The 22,529-nt window shown below is 41.0% G+C and overlaps 1 protein-coding gene and 2 pseudogenes across 2 annotated transcripts; 1 reads left to right on the top strand and 2 right to left on the bottom strand.

Moving 5' to 3' along the window:
* Positions 1 to 419: 419 nt before the first annotated feature.
* LOC131229412 (kinesin-like protein KIN-13A) lies at positions 420 to 1,739 on the bottom strand. 2 transcript variants are annotated; one of them, XM_058225369.1, is made up of 2 exons: positions 1,501 to 1,739; positions 420 to 738 (listed from the first exon to the last, which is right to left on the bottom strand). In XM_058225369.1, exons 1-2 carry the CDS (start codon positions 1,687 to 1,689, stop codon positions 640 to 642), a joined length of 288 nt encoding a protein of 95 aa, XP_058081352.1. In that variant the 5' UTR covers positions 1,690 to 1,739; the 3' UTR covers positions 420 to 639. The 2 variants fall into 2 exon arrangements, with proteins under 2 accessions (XP_058081352.1, XP_058081353.1); XM_058225370.1 differs by having other exon boundaries at positions 420 to 649.
* Positions 1,740 to 8,199: 6,460 nt separating this feature from the next.
* LOC131228847 (pentatricopeptide repeat-containing protein At2g29760, chloroplastic-like) lies at positions 8,200 to 11,081 on the bottom strand (annotated as a pseudogene).
* Positions 11,082 to 16,117: 5,036 nt separating this feature from the next.
* LOC131229188 (pentatricopeptide repeat-containing protein At5g50390, chloroplastic-like) lies at positions 16,118 to 22,031 on the top strand (annotated as a pseudogene).
* The last annotated feature ends 498 nt before the right edge of the window (positions 22,032 to 22,529 follow it).

Here is a 22,529-nt window from a genome sequence, read left to right as displayed (position 1 = left end):
AAACACACACACAAAAGTAACTTGAATTAACTAACTAGCCAAACTGAGAGCCGAGGATGGGAAAAGACACCAAGAAAAGAAATTACTAGAATATCTCAAATCAATGACATGGGAGCCTTAAAAAAAAAAAAAAAAAACAGGAGCCTAACCATTGTAAATACTCCCATAGTAATACTTCCATTGTGATTTTCTGAAGTTCAGAAGCTTTTCAACTTTCTTCTAAGAAACCATAAGCATTGTCATATGGAAGCAGGTATGTACAATCCTTTTGATCCCATAGTAATACTTTCTTCACTGTTAATAGAATAGTACACTTCAGAACTATTGCAAAACCAAAAGCAGGAAGAAAGGATGTCTATATATATATATATATATATATATATATATATATATATATATATATATATATATAAGGGTGTACATGCCATTTCCCTTCATGTTTGCAAACCAAAATTGGGCCTAATTAGAAATCCTTTCTAATTTGAAGAATTGACGTTATAAAATTGTAAAAGAATCGAAGGTAAATCTTCATACAATTTGAGCATGCTAAAGTAAGAAGAGGAGATTACCTCTATAATTCCACCACAAAGCCAACCAAAAGACAAGTAGTGATACAATTGCTCGTGCCCAGGTTCAGTTTCAGGGGTTTCTGTAGCAATACAATTCACCATTGAAATTCAGGTTCCTCAGCAATTTAAAAAGCTTCTGCTTTTCCTCGGCAGATTGTGCTCCATAACCCTAGCAATTATGTTCAAATTTAAGATAAATAAAATAAAAATAGAAAAGGAGAAATGATATTCCAATTTCTGGGTTAATTTAGAACCATCATCACATTCAAAGGGGTTTATAGCTATGACAGGTAGAGCAAAGGCATGCCCACCCATCATTCAAATTGTAGAACACCTGTGTCAATGCTAGAAATGCTAGCAGATGCTGTCAACTAGAAGCGGCAAGGATAGCAACATGGCTTACAATACCATCCCATATCACACATATCCACATTGTCAAAACGGTACAATAAATATGAAATTCAAACTGATACCAAGTACACACAGTGTATCAACCTGTACATGCCAATACACATTGGTTACAAAATGTTCTGACATGTGCAGCAAACAATAAACATTTTGATAAAATTAAAGCGAGTATTCTGCTACCAAATTCTTAATTGAGCCAAAATTCCTATTTTGAAGTTCATGTAAAACCAGCAGTGTACTCAAATGGTCCTATAATCATGAAAGGTGAATATCTGTAAGCATAGTAATCCAATTTGCAGAAGAATGTGCAATGCAACAGTAAGGATAGCAACATCAACATCAAGCACACAAATAATTCCAGAAAATAATTAAATAAAAAGAGACAGATCACATAAATGATGCAGCATGACAGCAAAACCATAACCAACCCATCAATGAAAATTAAATTAAAAACCAAATAAATTCAATAATTCCGTAAATCTAGGGGGGAAAAGGAAGAGGAAAATGAGGGGAAGTATTATACCTGCATGAGGAGATTGGAAAGGAGGCGATGGTCGATCCCAGTCGAGGCCAATGGAGAAGCCAGATGCTGCAACCCTGCGGACTGGAGCCACCGTGCCATGACTGCATCACTTGTGTCACTGCTCGCAAGCCCCGCATCGTACAGAGCGGCCGCCGCTGCAGCATTGCTTTGATGGATCTGGCCACCCATGTGGGGCTGCTGCGCCCGACGTTGCGGCACCAATTTTCAGAAATCAAATGAAACCACTGCAAAAATTTTAAAATTAAAAAATATTTGAAATGAAAAGGACGGAAAAATCTCAGATAATGCAAAATCGCGACGCGATACTCATAGAGGAGGTGAGAAATGAGAGATCGAGTAGAACAACAATTTCTCTCCAAAACCTCGAGATTTAAACCCGCCACATCTGCGAATCCAATCCAGGAGACGGAAATGTAAGAGATTCGATTCGAATCTAGTCCTAATCCAGAAACAAACAAAAATGCACACAAAAGAAAAAGGATCGGAACCGTTCCAAACAAAAACGTTACCAAATTCTCGTGATCGATTGAAGTATTTTCAGAGATTTGTGAATCTTCAAGAATCTGAAGCAGATCGGAGAGAAATGCGAGGAAAAGGGAAAAGAAACCCTAATTTCAATGAAATACAAAGGGTTTTCGATCCTTTTTGTTTCTCTCCTTCGCTCTCTGCAATTTCTAGAGAGAGGATTGCAGAGCCTGCACGCCGGAGTAGGCTCTGATATAATAATATCCTTTGTTTATGTGAGAAAGAGGGAGGGATATGAGTTTCTGGGATTTGATATTTACACCCTCCCAAATGGTTGGTTGCACCACTTCTTCTGCAAGGGTAATTTTGTCATGGAGGGGAATTATATGATACTCTGGCAGAGTATGGCACTTGATACACATGGAGTACGGGACGCGTACATTAACTCAAACTAAAGCAAATGGATTGTGGATCCCACCTAGAAATCATAAACTATGATTCGTGGAAACTTGTTCGTTAAAATAGGATTATTGGATATTTCATTTTTAACCGTCCATTAAATGTCCACTAATCTTATGGTTAGGTTACCAAAAAGCTTTTTTTTTTTTTTCGTGATATATCTAAATAGGGATCCTTGATTTGGATGGTTTACTTTGAATTAATTATACGCTACGTCGTGATTTCTAAGTACCTGCATATTATCCATTGCACTCTGCCAGAGTTTTAAAGTGTTTCTCGATGAAGAATTGTACTACGCCGCGAGAGGCGCGACATGAATTTCACCAGCAAGGCCAATGTAGGCGCGGCGGGGATCCACCAAGGTGGGTGGATCCTGACTGTGGATCCCACTGTGACGTATATTCCTTAAATCCACGCCGTCCATCCATTTTTAAAGATCATTTTAGTTAGATATCCAAAAAATGAAGAAGACAAAAATCTCAGGTGGACCACATATTGAATTTGCCTAATTTAATTGGAACCAAGAAAAGAGCTAGAACGGTCCAGAACATTGTGATTTTTGGAACATGGCCCATTCATTATTTGATCATGAAATGGGTGGTTTCAATTTGATCAGACGGAGCAATGTCCAGACGGAACATGGCCCATTCATAAAAAATTAGACCTTTCGCCTCGGTTCCTATGCAACTGAGGTTAAAATGTAAACTTTTGGCCTCGGTTCCTATGCAACTAAGGCTAAAAATTATACCTTTTGCCTCGGTTCGTATGGAATTGAGGTTAAAAAGTAGACCTTTCGCCTCGGTTCTTATGCAACTGAGGCTAAAAAGTAGACCTTTCGCCTCGGTTCCTATGCAATGGAGGCTAGAATGTAGACCTTTCGCCTCGGTTCCTATGCAACTGAGGCTAAAAAGTAGACCTTTCGCCTCGGTTCCTATGCAACTGAGGTTAAAAAGTAGACCTTTCGCCTCGGTTCCTATGCAAATGAGGCTAAAAAGTAGACCTTTCGCCTCGGTTCCTATGCAACTGAGGCTAAAAAGTAGACCTTTCGCCTCGGTTCCTATGCAACTGAGGCTAAAAAGTAGACCTTTCGCCTCGGTTCCTATGCAACTGAGGCTAAAAAGTAGACCTTTCGCCTTGGTTCCTATGCAACTGAGGCTAAAATGTAGACATTTTGCCTCGGTTCGTATGCAATTGAGGCTAAAAAGTAGACCTTTCGCCTCGGTTCCTATGCAACTGAGGCTAAAATGTAGACCTTTCGCCTCAGTTCCTATGCAACTGAGGCTAAAAAGTAGACCTTTTCCCTCGGTTCCTATGCAACTGAGGCTAAAAAGTAGACCTTTTGCCTCGGTTCCTATGCAACTGAAGCTAAAAAGTAGACCTTTCGCCTCGGTTTCTTTGCAACTGAGGCTAAAAGTAGACCTTTTGCCTCGGTTCCTGTGCAACTGAGGGTAAAAAGTAGACCTTTCGCCTCGGTTCCTATGCAACTGGGGCTAAAAGGTAGACTTTTCGCCTCGATTCCTCTGCAACTGAGGCTAAAAAGAAGACTTTTCGCCTTAGTTCCTATGTAACTGAGGCTAAAAGGTAGACTTTTCGCCTCGGTTCCTATGCAACTGAGGCAAAAGATGAACTTTCAACTTTAGCAATCGAGGCTAAAAGACACATTTAGCCTCCATTTTTTCAACTGAGGCTAAAAAACTGTGGCTAAAGGCCTATTTTCTTGTAGTAGTCCAACATGTAATCCGTGTCCCGAAGCTCGAGCTGGTCCATTCATCAGGTGGACCGCACACATCGAAATTATGTCTTCGGTTCCTCATATGACTGTTGTGTGGATGATGAGTAGATGGGCCTGACTTATCCGTCTCCGATGTAGGGCGCATGGGAATCAGGTTGATAAGCCAGTGCTTGAAATTGTCAGTTAAGAAGGAAATCAATGGCGGTCCAGATTCAGGTGAATGTCATCATGATCAGGACTGTTGAAATCGTCTGGTCAATATGGCTTTGGCATTTTTCTGGTATGCATTAACACATTAGGAATGGTGGATTTTTGCTGGGCAAGATCTTCATAAGGTGTAATCAAGGGAATGATCCTTTGCCCCAGGGTACTCTTTTGGCCGGTGAATTCGACACCAGCTAGCTGTGTCAAAACTCTGAGAGCCCCACCATGATGTATATATTTTATTCATGCTGTCCATTCAATTTGCTGCCTCCTTTTAGGGCATAAGCCCAAAAATGAAGTAGATCCAAACCTCAAGTGAACCACGGGGATTGAACACCGATAGTTGAAAACTTCTTGGGGCGATGGAAGTTTTAAGTCAAGCTGATATTTGTATTTTCCCTTCATCCAGGTCTACCTGACCTTATGAATAGGTTGGGGTGCGGCTGGGGCCTCACCCAAGATGTTGTGTCCCTTACCGTGGGGCTCACCTCGATGTATGTTTTTTTACATTTGTTTTGCCTTTAGGGCATGAACCCAAAAACGAAGCAGATGCAAATCTGGGGTGAACTATACTATAGGATGAATACCTTACCATTAAAAACTTCCCAGGGGCTACCAAAATGTTTCCTAATGTTTATTCCACATCCAACCTGTTAATAAGGTCACATAAACCTAGATGAGGAAGAAAAAAAAAAAAGAATAAATACCAACTTGATCCAAAACTTTCATGGCCCACAAGAAGTTTGTTATGGCTAATCACCACTGATTCCTTTGGTACGATCCACATGAGATTTGGATCTCCTTCATTTTGGGGCTCATGCCCTAAAATGTGCTCGAAGAAAGGATAGACAGTGTGGACATAGAATACATACATCAAGGTGGGCCCCATGTAAGGGTGAGGCTGAAAGGGATTAATCCGTGATAAAGCCACTCTGTCCATCTGTTTTGAAAGACCATGGTAGGACTGGGTATAAAAATCGGTAAGATCCAAAACTCTGGTGGGCCAAACCAAACCAAACCAAATAGTGTGAGCAGTCCCCCGTTGAAACCTTACTGGAGCTGACCATGATGTTTATATGCCATCCAAACCGTTCACAGAGTTAGTACTACTCAGATAAACTGTAGGCACAAATATCATCCTAATACAAAACTTATGTGGCTCCGAGGCATTCAATCTCCACTGTTTCATGTGGTATGATCAACGTGAATTTTGGATCTCCTGTCCTATTGTGATTTTTCAAAACAGATGGATGGAGTGGATTTGTCATGGATATTTCTGTGGGCCCTACACAACCCAATATGACCCCGGCAATTTACTTATGGGGAAGGGAGCGGATTAGGTGTGCCCGGGCCTCACCTAAGACGGTGCGGCTGTTACGGTGGGTCCCACCTTGATGTATTTATTCTATATCCATGCTGTCCATCATTTTTATCAAGCGCATTTTAGGGCATGATCCCAAGATTGAAGCAGGTTCAAATCTCCGGTGGACCATATTAAAGGACTAAGCTGTGAATGACAGTTAAAAACATCTCATGGGACACAGAAGTTTTGGATCAAGCCTATATTTTATTTTCTATTCATCTAGGATTTTTTTTTTTACCTTACCAACAGGTTTGATTTAAATAAAAAATTATGGTGGGACCTAGGAAGTTTTTAATGGTAGATAATTCGATCCCTCTTGTTTCCTATAGAATGGTCCACCTGACATTTTTATATGATTAATTTTTAGAAAAATACTATTAAATGATCTTGAAAAACAGATGGACGTAGTGGATATAGAACATATACATCAAGGTGGGCCACACGGTAAGGGACGCACCGTCCTATGTGCAGGCCACACCTAATTCGCTCCCGAAAAAGGGCATTTCTAGGCACTTCCATGCCTGCCCTCTCCCTCACCACTCTCCTCAATAGAGAAACTGCTGCTCCTCCGCCATTGTAGCAGCCAAAGCTCTTAGGGTCTGTTTGGATGCCTGTAAGTTCTTTTAAGTTGTAAGTGACTTACCTGTAAGTCACTTACAAGTGAAAGTTACTTACGGGTAACCTGTTTGGATGTAAGTTGTAAGTCACTTACAGGTAAGTTAATTTTTCTATTTGGATCAGTTAATTTTTCTATTTGGATAACCTTTAAGTTACTTACAGGTAGAAAGTGACTGAATGCCCTCCCATTAAAAACTTCCAATTCTCAGGTGGACCATAGAAACGGTGGTGATTGAATGCCCCTCCTATTAAAAACTTCCTACCGTCACCGTAATTTTCCCTAATGTTTATTAGCCATCCAACCTGTTGATAAGGTCACATAAACCTAGATAGAGGGAAGTAACAAATATCAGCTTGATCCAAAACTTATGTGGCTCATTAATGGTCAATCACCACTATTTCCTATGTCATGGTCGAACTGAAAATTGGGTCTGCTTCATTTTTGGGCTCAAGCTGTAAAATGATCTGGCAAAACAGATGGACGGCATGGATATCAAATACATACATCAAGGTGGGCCCCACAGCAAGGGCCGTAGATAGGCAATCTTTGTATTTTCCTGCTTAATACCTTTCCATTTGTGACCTGGGATGCTGACGTATCAATCAGAACCGTCCATCTAGTGGGCTGAATCCCGGCATGGACATAGCATAGTAGGCCTAAGCCCGGAAAATATTGGTTGGGCTGAGGGCTGGACTGGACCGGCCTGAAAATTGATAAAATACCTATTTCCTCCTTGAGTTTCCTAATCTGATCTTTGCTCAAGTGGGCCACACATGCACAAAGAAATAGACACTTACAGGAATGAAACCAACGGTCTACACAAGCCCATTCCAAAGCCTGTCGAGCAAGTTGGGCCCACCCACCTACAGGCAACTCTACCACGATTTGTGGTACTGTAACGTCTTTCTGGCCAACATGCCACCTGATTTAAGAAATCGAAACCGTGAAAACAGTAGGCCCACCATGAAGATCAGCTTTCTCAAAAATCAGGCTGATCAACTCACTAGGTGGGCCAAACCTGTATGTTAAGTCAAACCGTCAGTGGTCCATTGATTCCAACAGTGTGGTCTACCTGATCAGCAGATTGTGCCAGGTGACCTTCATGGTGTGGCCCACCACATTAATGGTACTGATGTACTAAACAAGCGGCACTTTGGCAGGAAATATAGTACGGTACCACAAGTTGTGGTACCTTGCCTGTAGCATTAGATAATATATTCTCCAATCACTGTTCTTCATTTTCCTTAATTGGATTATTGATTGTTAACCATTTCTGTTTACGTTTACCCTCTCTTTGGAGTCCATCGATCGGATGGCTAGGATCATTTCTGTTGGGAAACTTTTGTCATCCTCATTAGGAGTAAGTAGATGAACGGACCTGATCGATTCATAAGCCTTCAACATGTAACTTGAAGAGATGGCCACGTTTGCAGTAGTAATTGGTGGGAAATATCAAATGGGTTGTCCCCAACCAACTCTAGAGTGGGCCCACGCGAAAATGGGACCCTAGCTGAAACTCCCATTTCTGTTAGTATTCCTAATCCAACCCTCCCAACACGTGCCACTCTATCACGCATGTGCATGATCTAGACCGTTCATCACGAATATGCGTCCCAAAGCTCAACCTGAACCAATCATCTAGAGGATCATCCTATGCTGAATGCGTACAATCAGTAAATACCCCATCCATGTTTCTGGTGTGGCCCACCTGATGACTTAATCCATACAAGGTGGGCCCACCAGATGACCTCTAATATCTAGGAAATGAATAACGTGACAGCATAATATGAATTTTGCCCAGGCCATTCTGATTCTATTGAATGAATTCCTTGTGAAAGTAAAAGAGTAGTTCTGCCTCTGTCACCCTGTGGCCCCACATGCTGAGATGATAATGGTAGGATTGATTTGAACCGTCCATACCGTTGTTACTACCATAGATAAGCGATTGTCCCCTGATCACACTTCAGTGATGATGATCATAGCCTTGTTTTCTCTTCATTGTGCTAAATTCCATGATATGGACGGTTGTGATCAACCAACCACTAAGCATGTGAGACACATTGAGCGGCGATGCATTCAATCCTAAGCTTGTGACAGAAGAGTATTAACCATCTCTGTTGAATCTAGGAAGCAATGGAATTCTCACAAGTCACCTTCCATTCACTTCAGCCAACGGTCTGGATTCCAAGCTATGTAAAAATCGCACCGTGCATGTACATGCCAGATCTACACAGGGTCCATCTGAATATGTGGGTATGCTGAATGTGAACAATCTATTTTAGTCATCAATCTTTATCATACTCTATGGCCCACCTGATGTGTGGACCAGACTGGTTTCAAATCAAGGAAGAAACTCCACTGTGGCCCACCTGATGAACATCCCAGATCTTATACAAACTTTCCATCTCAAAGAACTCCCACACGGATGATTGGCAAGCATCATTTCAATTATCCTTACTAGAGGGGCCACACAGTAAGACTGAGATGTAGGAACTACATATCACAGTGATTGGATGGTTAGGACTACCTGATAGGACACAGCACAGTTGCTACTGGTCTATCTTGCAATCCAGACGCTGCAGACCTGATCCGGCGGGCCTGTGTTTTGGAGGAATCCGAGGTTAAGATCCGTGAAGACGTAATTATGATTTCCAAATTGCAATAAATGCAGTAGAAATGGTATTTGAGGATTCCTCACCATTTCTTGCAATCCCAACAGTGATTTTGTGGAAAACGATTTCTTTTACTGCAGATTCATCCAAAACTACTGAAAGAAGAAGCATCTTGTCTTCCCTTTTTAACCTGTATCTTCTGTGAATTTTCTCTCTAATGACTCAGTAATCTCATTTCCTTGAACAATCCATCCAATATATGATATAGTCTTTGTATTTGAGGATGTGATGTGGACCCCACAAGAAATTCATGCACAACCCCATCCACACTAATCCAACTGCGCCCCGGCTGCTTCCGCACCCTTCTCGCCTTCATCAAACCCCTCAGCTCTTCAATCTCGCCCCATTGCTGATCGACCGCCAATGCATTTGACAACATCAAATACCCGGCAGAGTTTTCGGGCTCTGCTTCGATGAGCCTTCTAGCAACATATGGAGCTAAGTCCGCTCTAGAGTGGAGCAAGCAAGCACCAAGCAAAGCCCCCCATACCATACCATTAGGGTTGATAGGCATGGCCCGCACGACCACAAGGGCCTCATCTACATGCCCAGCCCGTGCAAGGAGATCGACAAAACATGCATAGTGTTCTAGCTTGGGTGTGGCCGAGTAGCGTCTGTGTATGTCCATGAAGAGCGAATGCCCCTCGCTTACCAATCCTGAGTGATTGCATGCGCATAACATGCCTACGAATGTCCCGTCGTTGGGTTGTATACCAAAATCTTCCATTTTAGAGAAGAGCTTGAGGGCCTCTTCTCCTTGGCCATTTATAGCAAGGCCCATGATCATGGCATTGAAAGAAACTGCATCTTTCGTACTCATTCGATCAAATATCTCCCGAGCTCTCTCCAAGCTACCGCATTTAGAATACATGTCTATAAAAGCTGTGGCGAGAATTGAATTGGATTCAAGAATCGCTTTACGCCCTTTTACTTTCATGTACTCATGGACCCATCTCCCAAGATCTAAATCTCCCACTTGAGCACAAGCTGAAAGCACACTGACCATTGTAACGTGGTTAGGTTTCACACTCGGATGTGTGACCATGAGCGGAAAAGACCCAAAGCCTCCATGGGATGCCCATTCTGCACATACCCACCAATCATGGCATTCCAAGTGAGCACGCTTCTTCGCCCTCTTACACTCTCAGACATTTTATCAAACACATCTCGACTCTTCTGAATCTCCCCAATTTTTCCATACAAATAAACACGAACTGTATCAATAGCATCACGGCAAATTTCATCTGCATCGTTGTAGCCACCGAATTCTGATAAAACCAATTCCCATCTCCCTATTTCTTGAGGCTCAAGATTTGAACAAGCAGATAGAATGCTAACCATTGTATCGTTTTCTGGAATCAGATTCTCTTCAACCATCTGCAGGAAAAGAAGCATAGCTTCCTCTGATCGACCCAATTGAGCATAACCAGCAATCAAACAAGTCCAAGAACAAACCATTTCTTTACATGGAATTTCATCAAACACCTTTCTTGCTGAAAATAAATCTCTAACACCCTTCACATAAACTGCGAGAAGGCCATTGCAGACGACAGAATTTCGATCGAAACCGGATTTGATGATATGGGTATGCACTTGAAACGTAATTGGGGTGTCCGTAGAGCGGAAACAGGCCTTAAGAAGGAAAGAGAAGATGAAATCGTTGGGAGAAAGTGACTGGAATATCAAGGTCTTGAAGACGGAAATGGCATCAAGGACACGTCCATCTTCCGCAAGGATGCGAATGATCGCATTGAAAGGGAAAATATTGGGGTTATGGAGATGATAGAAAACACGGAGAGCTAAGCGAGATGGCTAGCGTCCGATGAGGCGGGTCGCGACTAGATCGTCTTGATCGGCGCGGACTCGGAAGATTCGGGCGTGGGCTTGGAGGATGTGGGGAGGTGAGAGGGGAGCTTGAAAAAGGAGAGAGAGGGGTTTTTGGTGGTTGGAGGTTGGAGAGGAAGAGAGAGAATGAATCAAGAGCGGAGGCGAACAGTAGGAGCAGCGCTTGATGTTTGAAGAAATGGCGGGAGAGGATGAGAACATGCTGTTGAATTTTGAAATTCTGGTAATTTTAGCTCTAACGGTAGGGAAGGGATTTGCGGTACATCAGGGGTATTTCGGTTAATTTGTCGAAAACTTAGGGGTTTTTTTGTAATGAGAGGGGTAACACATCCAACCTCTGTGGGGCCATCATCTTGTATTATGTAAAATCCACTCCGTTCATCAGGTGAGAAGAATTATTTTCACCGTACATACAAATATCAGGCTGATAGAAGATTCGCACTGCCCACATCAATGAGAATAGTGTGAAATTGCTCCTAAAAACCTATTTGTTCACCTGGTGTGGCCCGCCTGAGTATTGGAACAGACTGATCTCTTAGCCCTAGTGAGTTACACTTGATTAAGGGTTTTGATTAAAGATATACACCATGGTGGCCCGGCACACAAACCTCTTGGTCTGCATCACGATCCCACTCTTCCCTGTGGTGTGGCCCACCTGAGTTCTAGATCTTGCCTATTTTTGTTTCAAGGATCTCACATCAAGGATGCGACGTGATGGATGGAATGGATTTCACAAATACAATACGCTAGGGCGATACCGGTCCGTAAACAGTTACGGGCCGAATGCTTGTTGTTGGCCGTTCGGTAAGTGGACCATGGCATGGCATGGCCCGATTGGATAGTCCTGATTTTTCGGATCATATCATCACGGTGGGACTCACTTGATGCTTGGAACATAAGTATCAATCATGATACTCTCCCAGAGTATCAAATAACTCCCAAGTTACATAAGAGATTTCCTTTTTCTTTTTACAAAAATCTCGAATCATAAATGGGCCATCTGATCTTGGATTGATAATTCACAATAACGATTGAGAAAAATGTTAGTCATAAAATTAGAGTAGGATGGATGAATAGGAATTGTGTTTTCGGAGTTTTTGTGTACCCACTGCATACAAATCAAATTAAAGGAGAGATTTTATGAAATAGCTATAAGATTGGTCATGCTTTTCAAGATAGAATGTTGGAATAAAGGAATAATAAGTTGGTAGGATGCGTATAGCTATAATGCTAATATTGAGATGGGTAAGTTAAAAGGTCGGAAGGATGGAGCTTAAAATGAACATATTCGAAGGGGATTATGAGTAAGATAAGAGCTCAGGCAAGGCCCAAAAGATCATGGGTAGAGGTAGCAAGTAAATATCTAATGACCCTTGAATGATTAGAACAACAAAACGAGATTCATGTAGCTATCACCAATTAATTGAAATGTAAGCTTTAAAATTGAAATAAGGGCTTGGATGTTGTTGAAGCCGCAAATGGATATGACACAATGCTCATTTTCATGCGCCACTAAGAGGCTTACTGTCGAAACCTACCTAGGGCCCACTGTGACCTTTATTTCCCATCCAACCTATTCATAAGTACACATCGATCTGAATGAACACAAAACAAAAATATAAATTTTATCTAAAATTAGAGCTGGGCATCGAGTCAAGTCAAACCTAGTTAGGACTAACGTGACTTTACCTGGTTTTGAAATAAACCCAACCCAAACTCAATTCGACTTGGTACTGAATCCAGCATGCCTGATCGGATTTGAATCCAAGTCTGGCCCGGACTAACCCAAACCGAGTCCAACCCAGTCATAGGTACAAAGTCAGGTCGAGTCAGCACTGAGTCGAGTTAGGTGTGGCGGGTATCCACAAGTTGAAATCACAGCTCAAAAACTAAGTATAGCTATTGAAATTGAAGCCTCTCCATCAGCTACACAACATCTCAAATTTAAAATGTCAAATTTGAGTTTTTTTTTTAATTTTTGTTTTTATATATATATATATAATTTTACGAGTTAGGTTTTGGATCGAATTGAGTCAATGCCGAGTCGGATTTCGGGTCGACTCCAGTCAAGTTACTGGGTGACCCAAACTTTAGATTGGACAAAGTCTACTCGGTTTGGATCATCAAGTCAAAACAAGTAGGACCAAATGACTTTGCTGAGTTGAGTCGTCCCTTGCTCTATCTAAATGGAAGTTTTTAACGATGGTCGTTAAATGCTCACCGTGTGTTTGTCCACTGGAGCCTGGATCTGCCTCATTTTTGAGCTCATAAGGGTCCAACATATGACATACATTGGCTAAGTATGGGTATGCCCGATGCTAACCCAACCCCATGCAACCCATGTCATGTAGGGAAACGGATTGGCTACTCCCCCTGACACCATCCCTGTGGCTGGTGGTCGGTGCTCTGTGGGCCCTACCATGATGTATGTGTTTCATCCATTTTTACATATTCTTTTATCGCTTAATCCAAAAAATGAGAGGTATATAAATCTCAGGTGGACCACACCACATGAAAACAATAGTGATTGGATATCCACCATTAAAATCCTCGTAAGATCTACTATATTGTTTATTTGACATCCAATATGTTGATTAGGTCATACTGTCCCAGATGAAGGGAAAAAACAAAAATCAGCTTCATCCAAAACTTTTATGGCCCTAAAATGTTTTTTAATGGCCGACGCTCATTCAACACTGTTTCCTGTAATGTGGTCCACTTAAGATAGGGATATATCTTATTTTTTGTCTCATAACTTAAAATGATCTGTAAAAATAGATGGACGGCATGGATGAAACAAATACATCATCTTGGGGCCCACAGAGCACCGATCACCAACCATTGGCTAGTGCCGGGGGGAGTAGCCAATCCGTTTCCTGTTGGGTATGGGTTTGGATATCGGTTGGTGTAGAGGCCGGTTCATGTCACTGGTCAATACCCGGTCTAGTTTGGTTTCCAATGCAAACTACACATGGGCTACCACCAAGCCGACGCAGATGGAAGCGGATTGGCTGGTGTACCTCACACCAGCTATATAGTTGCTGTGTTGACGTTAGCAAGTTCTGTGGGTCTAATCATGAAATATGTGTTATATCCAAACCGTTCATCCATTGACGAGATCTTCTTAAGGCTTGAGACAAAAAATAAGACAGATCTAACTATTAAGTAGACCACATTGAAAAAAGTAGTAGGGCATTGAAAGTCTACCATTGAAACCCTTTTTGGGTCACAGAAGTTTTGGATCAATATGAAATTTGTTTTTCCTATTAATTCAGGTCTTTGTGACCTTATGTACAGATTGGATGGAAAATAAACATTATGGTGGGCCCTACAAATTGTTTAATGGTGAAAATCATTATTTCCGCGTCATTTGTGGTGCGGTCCAGATGATCTTTGGATATGATTCATTTTTCCGGATAATGCTCTAAAATTATCTCATGAACGGTGTAAATATAATAAATACATCACTGTGGGCCCATGTAATTTTGATCTCCTTTGAGGCGTTCGTACAACTCAGAGCTTGAGGATCCTCAGTTCTTGTCCTCGCACAACGGAAACGGATTGGCTACTCCCCTCACCACCGGCCAATGGCTGGCGTTCGGTGGTCTATGGGCCCCACCATGATGTATGTGTTTCATCCATTCCGTCCATCTATTTTTATAGATCATTTTATGATATTACACAAAAAATGAGCTATATCCCAATCTCAAGTGGACCACATTACAAGAAACAATGTTGAATGAACGTTGACCATTAAAAACTTTTTGGGGGCCATAAAAGTATTGGATCAAGCTGATCTTTGTTTTTTCCCTTCATCTGGGACTTTATGACCTAATCAACAGATTGGATGTCAGATAAACAGTACAGTGGGCCTTAGGAGGATTTAAATGATGGATATCCAATCACTATTGTTTTCCTGTGGTGTGGTCCACCTAAGATTTATATCCCTCTTATTTTTAGGATGAAGCTCTCCCGGAAGCAAATTGCATACTGAGTAACTCCGTACCCTTATCATACTGTGTAAACTCTGTGGGGTCCACCCTTATTTATTTATTTTATCCACTCCGTTAATCCATTTTAACAAATAATTTTAGGGCTTGAGCCCAAAATATAAGCATACCCAAGCTTAAGTGGACCACACCACAGGAAACATTGTGATTGAATTCTGCCATTGAAATTTTCTTGGGCCATAAAAGTTTTGGATCAAGCTAATGTTTGTGTTTTCTCTTCATCCAAGTCTTTGTGATCTTATTAACAGTCTGGATGACAAATAAGAATCACTGTGGACCCTGGGAAGGTTTCAACGGTGGAAATCATTATTCCATACTGTTTCCTGTGGTATGGTCCACTTAAGCTTTGGATATTCTTTAATTTGGGCTTAACCCCTAAAATTAGGTGGGTAAATGTATGGACGGTGCAGATAAATGACGCAGGGGAGGACGTCAGGTCGAGCACCGTCTTCCTCAAGAGGATAACTATTTCGAATCCACGGAACTTCTCTGGACTCCTCACAGAGACTTCTCGAATCCACGAGGAAAGAAAGCAGAAAATAAAAATAAATTCTAATAAATTCGAAATTGATTGATGACTAATTAAAAACGAGTTCACAACCCTTTAAATAAGGGTACCAAGCAATGGGAAATAAATTAGAATCAAACTACAACTCAAACTCCTAGAATCCGCGACTTACTATAAATAGTAAACTTACTATTTATAGACGGTCGTGATGTCTACTAGTGCGCAAGGTTTTCGGCCAAAAATAGTAAGTGTCCTATTTGGCCCCACCAAACCATTCTCCTAATTATTCTAAGCTCTTTTCACGTTGGGCGCAACTCCTAAAGCCCGACGGATGAAGAGTTATAATCAAACTAAAACTTACTATTTATAGTAAAAATGAAATTAAAACAAGGAAACGACCATCGATCAAGGGGTTTTTCGTAATTACGGGCTGCCCGGCATAGTCGGGTTGGTTGGCTAAAGTAGCTCGTTCTACCCCAAAATCATATATTTTACATCAGATAACTCATCCCGGATTGCAAGATATGCCCGATCTAAGGTCCGATGGTCCGGATCACTTCTGTCGTCGACCGGGCCTTTTCTGATCCATCTTGGCCATGAAACTGTCCGCGACCCGCTCTATATCGATAAACCACGTATATTCACAGTGGGCCCAACTGAGTTTACTCAGTACGATAAAAGCGTACTAAGTTACTCAGTACGCAATCCGATTTCAGCTCTCCCGACTCGAAGGGGAACGGAGTTCTCAATGCTGGAAAATCCCAACATGAGCGAGGAACAAAACTACCCAACTCCCACCGACATCAACGACCTTCTTCTCATCATCCTCCGCCCAATCCCAAGCATCGATTTTTTCCATCCCTTGTCCATCCGATTCAAATCCTCCACCTCTCTTCCCCTTCCTCTGTAAATCCTCTATGGAAAGAATCATGCTATCACCCTATCCCACCGTATTTCCAGATCCAATCCAAACCAATTCCAGAATCCCACGCCTTCTCTCGGATTCCAGCACTCTCTTCTTCTGTAAATCTGATTTCTCATTGCCCAGAAGGAAGAACCCAGCTCAAATTACCTGCTCTTCTCTTGAACAAGGTCTCCATCCTAAACCCAGGCCGAAACCGAGTCGAATTCATGAAGATCTCGAACCAGAGGCCGATTCTTAAAAAACCCAGATGAGAAAACCTGCTACGAGCCTTGGGAATCAAATCGAGAAGTTGGTTTTCTTCAAAAGGTATGGTGAAGCTCTTGAACTGTTTGAAATTGTAGAATGCAAGGACGATTTTGTCTTAGAAGGTAGTACATATGATTCTCTCGTAAATGCTTGTATTGGATTGAGATCGATTAGAGGTGTGAAAAGGGTGTTTAATCACATGGTCGAGAGTGGGTTCGAACCGGATCAGTATTTGAGGAACAGAATGTTGTTGATGCATGTGAAGTGTGGAATGATGATAGATGCCCGCCGGCTGTTCGATGAAATGCCTGAAAGGAACTTGGTTTCTTGGAACACCATTATAGGAGGGCTGGTTGACTCAGGTGATTACAAAGAGGCGTACCAGTTGTTGTTGTTGATGTGGAAGGAGTTCTCTGATGCTGGGTCCCGCACGTTTGCTACTGCCCTCAGGGCTTGTGCTGGATTGGGACTGGTTTTTGCCCGTCAGCAGTTGCATTCCTGCGTGTTGAAGATGGCGATAGATGGAGATATCTTCGTGTCATGCGCGCTGATTGATATGTACAGTAAGTGTGGGAGCATTGAAGATGCTCAATTTGTTTTTGATGAGATGCCGCAGAAGACAGTAGTTGGGTGGAATTCGATTATAGCAGGGTATGCACTTCATGGCTATAGTGAGGAAGCTCTCAATCTGTATCACGAAATGAGAAAATTGGGTGTGAAGATGGATCACTTCACTTATTCGATAATTATTAGAATTTGCTCCAGACTGGCTTCGTTAGAACATGCCAAGCAAGCTCATGCTGGTCTGGTGCGTCATGGTTTTGGTTTGGATATAGTGGCTAACACAGCATTGGTGGACTCCTATAGCAAATGGGGTAGGGTTGAAGATGCAGAGACTGTTTTTGATAAGATGCCACACAAAAATGTCATATCTTGGAATGTTTGATAGCTGGATATGCCAACCATGGCCAAGGAAATGAGGCTGTTGAAATGTTTGAGAAGATGCTTCATGATGGAATGATTCCAAACCACGTTACTTTTCTTGCTGTTTTATCCGCCTGCAGTTATTCTGGATTATCAGATGAAGGATGGGAGATTTTTGAGTCAATGAGTCGAGACCATAAGATCAAGCCTCGGGCAATGCATTATGCTTGTATGATTGAGTTGTTGGGCCAAGAAGGGCTTTTAGATGAAGCTTTTGCTTTGATAAGAGATGCTCCCTTCAGCCCTACAGAGAACATGTGGGCTGCCTTGCTGACAGCTTGTAGAATTCACAAGAACTCAGAGCTTGGAAGATTTTCTGCAGAAAGGCTTCTCGGAATGGAGCCCGAAAAGCTAAGTAATTATATCGTGCTTTTGAATATATATAACAGTTCTGGGAGGCCAGATGAAGCTGCCAAGGTGTTAGGGACCTTGAAGAGAAGGGGATTGGGGTTGCTTCCCGCCTGTAGTTGGATCAAGATCAAGAAACGAACTCATGGGTTTCTTTTTGGTGATAAATCTCATCCTCAAAGCAAAGAGATTTATAAAAGATTGGATGACTTGATGGAGGAAATCGCCAAAGAAGGCTACATTCCTGGTGGGAGATCTTTGCTTCCTGATGTGGAAGAACAGGAAGAACGAATGTCGGTGTATCATAGTGAGAAGTTGGCTGTTGCTTTCGGGCTTATTAGTACGTCCGATTCAACTCCTCTGCAGGTAGTTCAAAGCCATCAGATCTGCAGCAATTGCCATGATGTTATTAAACTGATAGCCATGGTTGCTAAACGGGAAATTGTCCTGAGAGATGCGAGCCGATTTCATCATTTCAAACATGGGTCTTGTTCTTGTGGGGATTATTGGTGATTATGCAAATTCAGGATATCGTAGCCTAGCCTGTGGAAAGATTCAATTTAGCAGCATGAGGATGTTTTGCTCCATCCATTTCAATGCAGAGAAAGTTGCAGTGTATGTTTTTGTACTCCATAGGAATAACACAGTCTAATACAAGATGTATACTAATTATTTAGCTCTTCTTGTACACTCTGCAAAATGAGTACGAAGGGGTCGCATGACTGATGCAATCAAGATCCAGACTGCGAATGCAGTGGGCCACGCTATGTGTGGGCCTTGGCTGAAATCAAGCTGATTCAACAATCCTAAATGCTTGATCAGAACATTGAGCAAAAGGGGTTGGTGGCCATCTCTTTCCCCAAATTGATTATCCTATTTTTGGTCTGCGGCCCATAAACGGTGTTATGCTGGATGAGTGACCCAAATTTTGTACATGTCTGCTATGTGTCTCCATTGGAGCTAGCATGCAAGAAGTCGTATGCGTATGCAATTTGCATAACTAATTGGTTCTTCATTATTGTTGGCAAGTACAGGATTCTTTCATGGAAAATTTTGCATATTTGTATCTTGAATTTACATTATATGTTACTATAATCTCATGTATCTCTTTCTTTTGTAAATGATTCTATTCTAATCCAGTCTGCTGCTGCAAAAAGGATTATAGATTCTTTGGTAATTGAATCTTTTCTAGTCTCTTTATTGTTATTAATAATACAAGTTTGTAATCATCAATCCCTGCATCATTAGCCTGAGTAGTGTTCGTTGGAAGCCTTTTATATCTAGAAGTAGTTGCCATTGATATTTGCCTCCATTTTTCTCTAGTTTGAATTCCCACCAATTCCATCTCTCCACTACACCAAAATTGCTGATTAGGAACGGCCACATCTTTGGTTTAGGAACGGCAAGGTCATTCCCAATGGATGAAGTGAAAATACTAAAACAAAAAAATAGCCTGGTTCAAAACTTTTATAGCTATAAGCATACTTCAACGGTGTTCACTAAGTGCCCACTATTTCCTCTCGTGTGGTCAACTTGAGTGTTGGATACACCTCAGTTTTGGTGGCACGTCCTAAAATAAGATAGTAAAACGGATGGACGGGGTGGATTTCTCACAAACATCTCGGTGGGCCCCACCTAGCATCCTTGCGCTGGAACATCCTGCATAATCAAAACCGCCTCCGGGCCAGCTGGAAACGGACTGGCTACTACCTGGCACTAGCCAATGGCTAGTTGTCAGTGCTATGTGGACCCCCAATATTATATATATATATATATATATATATATATATATATATATATATATATATATGTATGTATGTCTCATCCATGCCGTCCATTCATTTTTCCAGATAATTTTATGGTATGAACCCAAAACTGAGGTAGATCAAAATCTCTAGTGGGCCACAGTGTTGATTGAACTCTCACAACTAAAAACTTCCTAGGGCTACAAAAATTTTGTATCAGCTGATATTTGTTTTTTTTTTTTTTTTTTTTTTTTTTGCCTTCATCCAGGTCTGTATGACCTAAACTACAGGTTGGATGTTAAATAAACATTACAGTGGGCCCGAAGAAGTTTTTAATGGTTGACGTTCAGTCACTACTGTTTTCCCATGGTGTGGTCCAACTTAGATTTTGATCTACCTCGGTTTTGGTTTCATACCATGAAATTATATGTAAAAAAGGATGGACGGCATGGATGCGACACACACATCATATTGGGGTCCACAAAGTAGCCAATTCGTTTCCACCGAGGCTGCACCTAATTTGCTCCGTACTGTAATATCACTTTTCAGTCGAACAGATCGTTTTAGGCTTTCTTTCGCGCTCTCCCATCTCTCTCTCTTAGATGCAACTCTGGGACAGGAAGGTACAGAGAAGCCGGAGCAGAAGCTACAGCCCTCGGCGAAATGAAGGTGTGAACTTGATTTAGGTAAGGAAATCTCTGAGTTTTATAGTTTAAATCATGTTTTGAGATGATTGAGTTGATCTTCCACATTCAGATACATGACTCTCTCAGAGTTGGATCGAGTCCAGTTGTGTCAGATCAATCCTTCAAGTAAGTGGAATTTTAAGGTTTTTCCTAGAATTTCCATCGATTGAGTTGTAGATCACTGATTTTAGTTTCTTAATCTCATTTAATTAGGTTACTTGGATTGATCCTAAATCAAGTTGAGTCGGATTGGGGATCGGCTTGCATGCACCTAAGTCAAATCGGCTAGTGGGGTGTGTCAATCCCTCAATCTTTCTATTTATACTTAAATTAGAAATTAGTTTAGGTTTAAATGAATTTCAAATTGTAATGTTGGGGATTTGATTTTCCCCAAATTTCTCATTTAGAACCACTTCCATTTTTAATACAAGTTACTGTCTGATGTGAATCTTATGTTTGAACATCACATTTGGGTCATGTGCAAGTGAAGGATTGTACTCAAGAAGCCGTCTTGCCAATTATACCAATCTTAAAACTAAGATCATGTTTTTCCTTGCATATTTATGAATGATCTGTGAGCTTGCAGTTGATTTGCAGCATGGAATTGATTTTTTATTAACTCAATTTGTTTGGCATTGTCTGATAGACAAAATTTCATGATTAGGTGGCAAAAGATAAGCTCCTCATTTCAACATTCCCTTCTTTCTTTCCTTGTTTTAAGAATAAATTTTATGATTGCTATCTATGGCATGCTTTTTTCTATACTATTGGACAGGATCTTATTGCATCTTTTCCTTGATTTCAGCTATTACTTAAAACACTTTTAATATATCTCAATATTTTATTTTAAGTTGTATGAACATGTCGGGATATTGGGTTTGAGGTCTGTGTTTGACGCATTGTGTCCTTGTTTGATGCATACGCACGCATCCATTTCTAAGATATTGTGCATTGCTTCGCTGCACCAATTAATGAATAGAGGCAAGGAGGAGTGTCATTTGTAATGAGAAATCAATGTACAGGGAGACATGGAATGTTTGCAGATATTGTGGTTGTGGTCCAGTGAAAGAGAGTTATTAATGGCGCCAAGGAGAAGAGTGTAGTTTGCAAGGAGAATCAATTTAGATAGTGGAGAATAGGGATTACTGGTGGATCTCTTGGAGGTTAGATAAATATTCATTTAAGTTATATTGAGGGCAACTTGATTTTGTAACACTGACATATTACAGGACCCCTGTAAGTCTTCCTTCAAGGCGTGCCAAAAATTCCTTCTCTAAATTTTAAGAGTTGCACATTATAGCACCAAACTTATGTAAACAACTTATCATGGCATCGGGTGGAGAAATAGAGAAATTGTAAAAATAGATTTGTGGCCTTGCATAGAACAATTTTCTCTCGATCATAGGCCTCACTAACACCTTCCAGAAACAAATTTGTATAAGTACACGTTACACTAATACATTCTTCAAATTTCCAATGGAAGGGCGTTCTTTTGTCGAGATTGGTCCTACTATAATGTGAAATAATTTTCCTGCAGTATCTTTTAGGCTCCACAACACACATGAGGAGTTAATACTAATGAATAAGTTCCACAATTAAAAAGATATAGCAATTTCCTGTCTAAACATAAGCCTTTCCATTGATGGCCTGTTACATTTAGTCCTCAAATTCTCCATTACACATCAAAACAAAAAAAGAAGCAAACTACATGCAACATGACCAAGTGCTGACATGTAGACAATGATAATGAATTTAAGGCCTACAAATAATAATAATAATAATAATAATAATAATAATAATAATAAAAGGAAAAGCATAAACTTAGAGCAACAAATGCAAACAGAAAATATGACATGATTTCTGAAGTATAATTACACACTTCCCATTACCGCCAACGAAAAACTACAACCACAAGCAAAGCAAAGAATCATGAGCATGCAATGAGATCCTACTCAATTGTATGGATTCATTCCAAACAATCCGGAAGTGACCCGAAGTAGCCCACTCGATTGTATGGATTCATTCCAGAAGCAGCAATGAGATCCTTATATTTGTTTGATACAAACTGTGTAACTATCATTCAGCTGCAAGACATAACTAGTGATCCACTTGCGATTAGTTTTTGTACTGCACAACTGTAGCTCCAATGTCAGCTGGTTTTTTTTTTTAAAAAAAAAAAAAAATATTATAGTGGCCT

Source organism: Magnolia sinica, chromosome 16 (assembly GCF_029962835.1).
Source record: "Magnolia sinica isolate HGM2019 chromosome 16, MsV1, whole genome shotgun sequence".
NCBI classification, from domain to species: Eukaryota; Viridiplantae; Streptophyta; class Magnoliopsida; order Magnoliales; family Magnoliaceae; genus Magnolia; species Magnolia sinica.
The sequence above is the reverse complement of the archived record's forward strand: the minus strand, read 5'-3'. Positions and strand labels throughout refer to the sequence as shown.

Coding starts and splice junctions, on each gene's coding strand:
- LOC131229412 (XM_058225369.1), bottom strand. CDS start 1,689: ATGGGTGGCCAGATCCATCAAAGCAATGCTGCAGCGGCGGCCGCTCTG. Junction 739..1,500: donor TTTCCAATCTCCTCATGCAG/GTATAATACTTC, acceptor CATAATTGCTAG/GGTTATGGAGCACAATCTGC.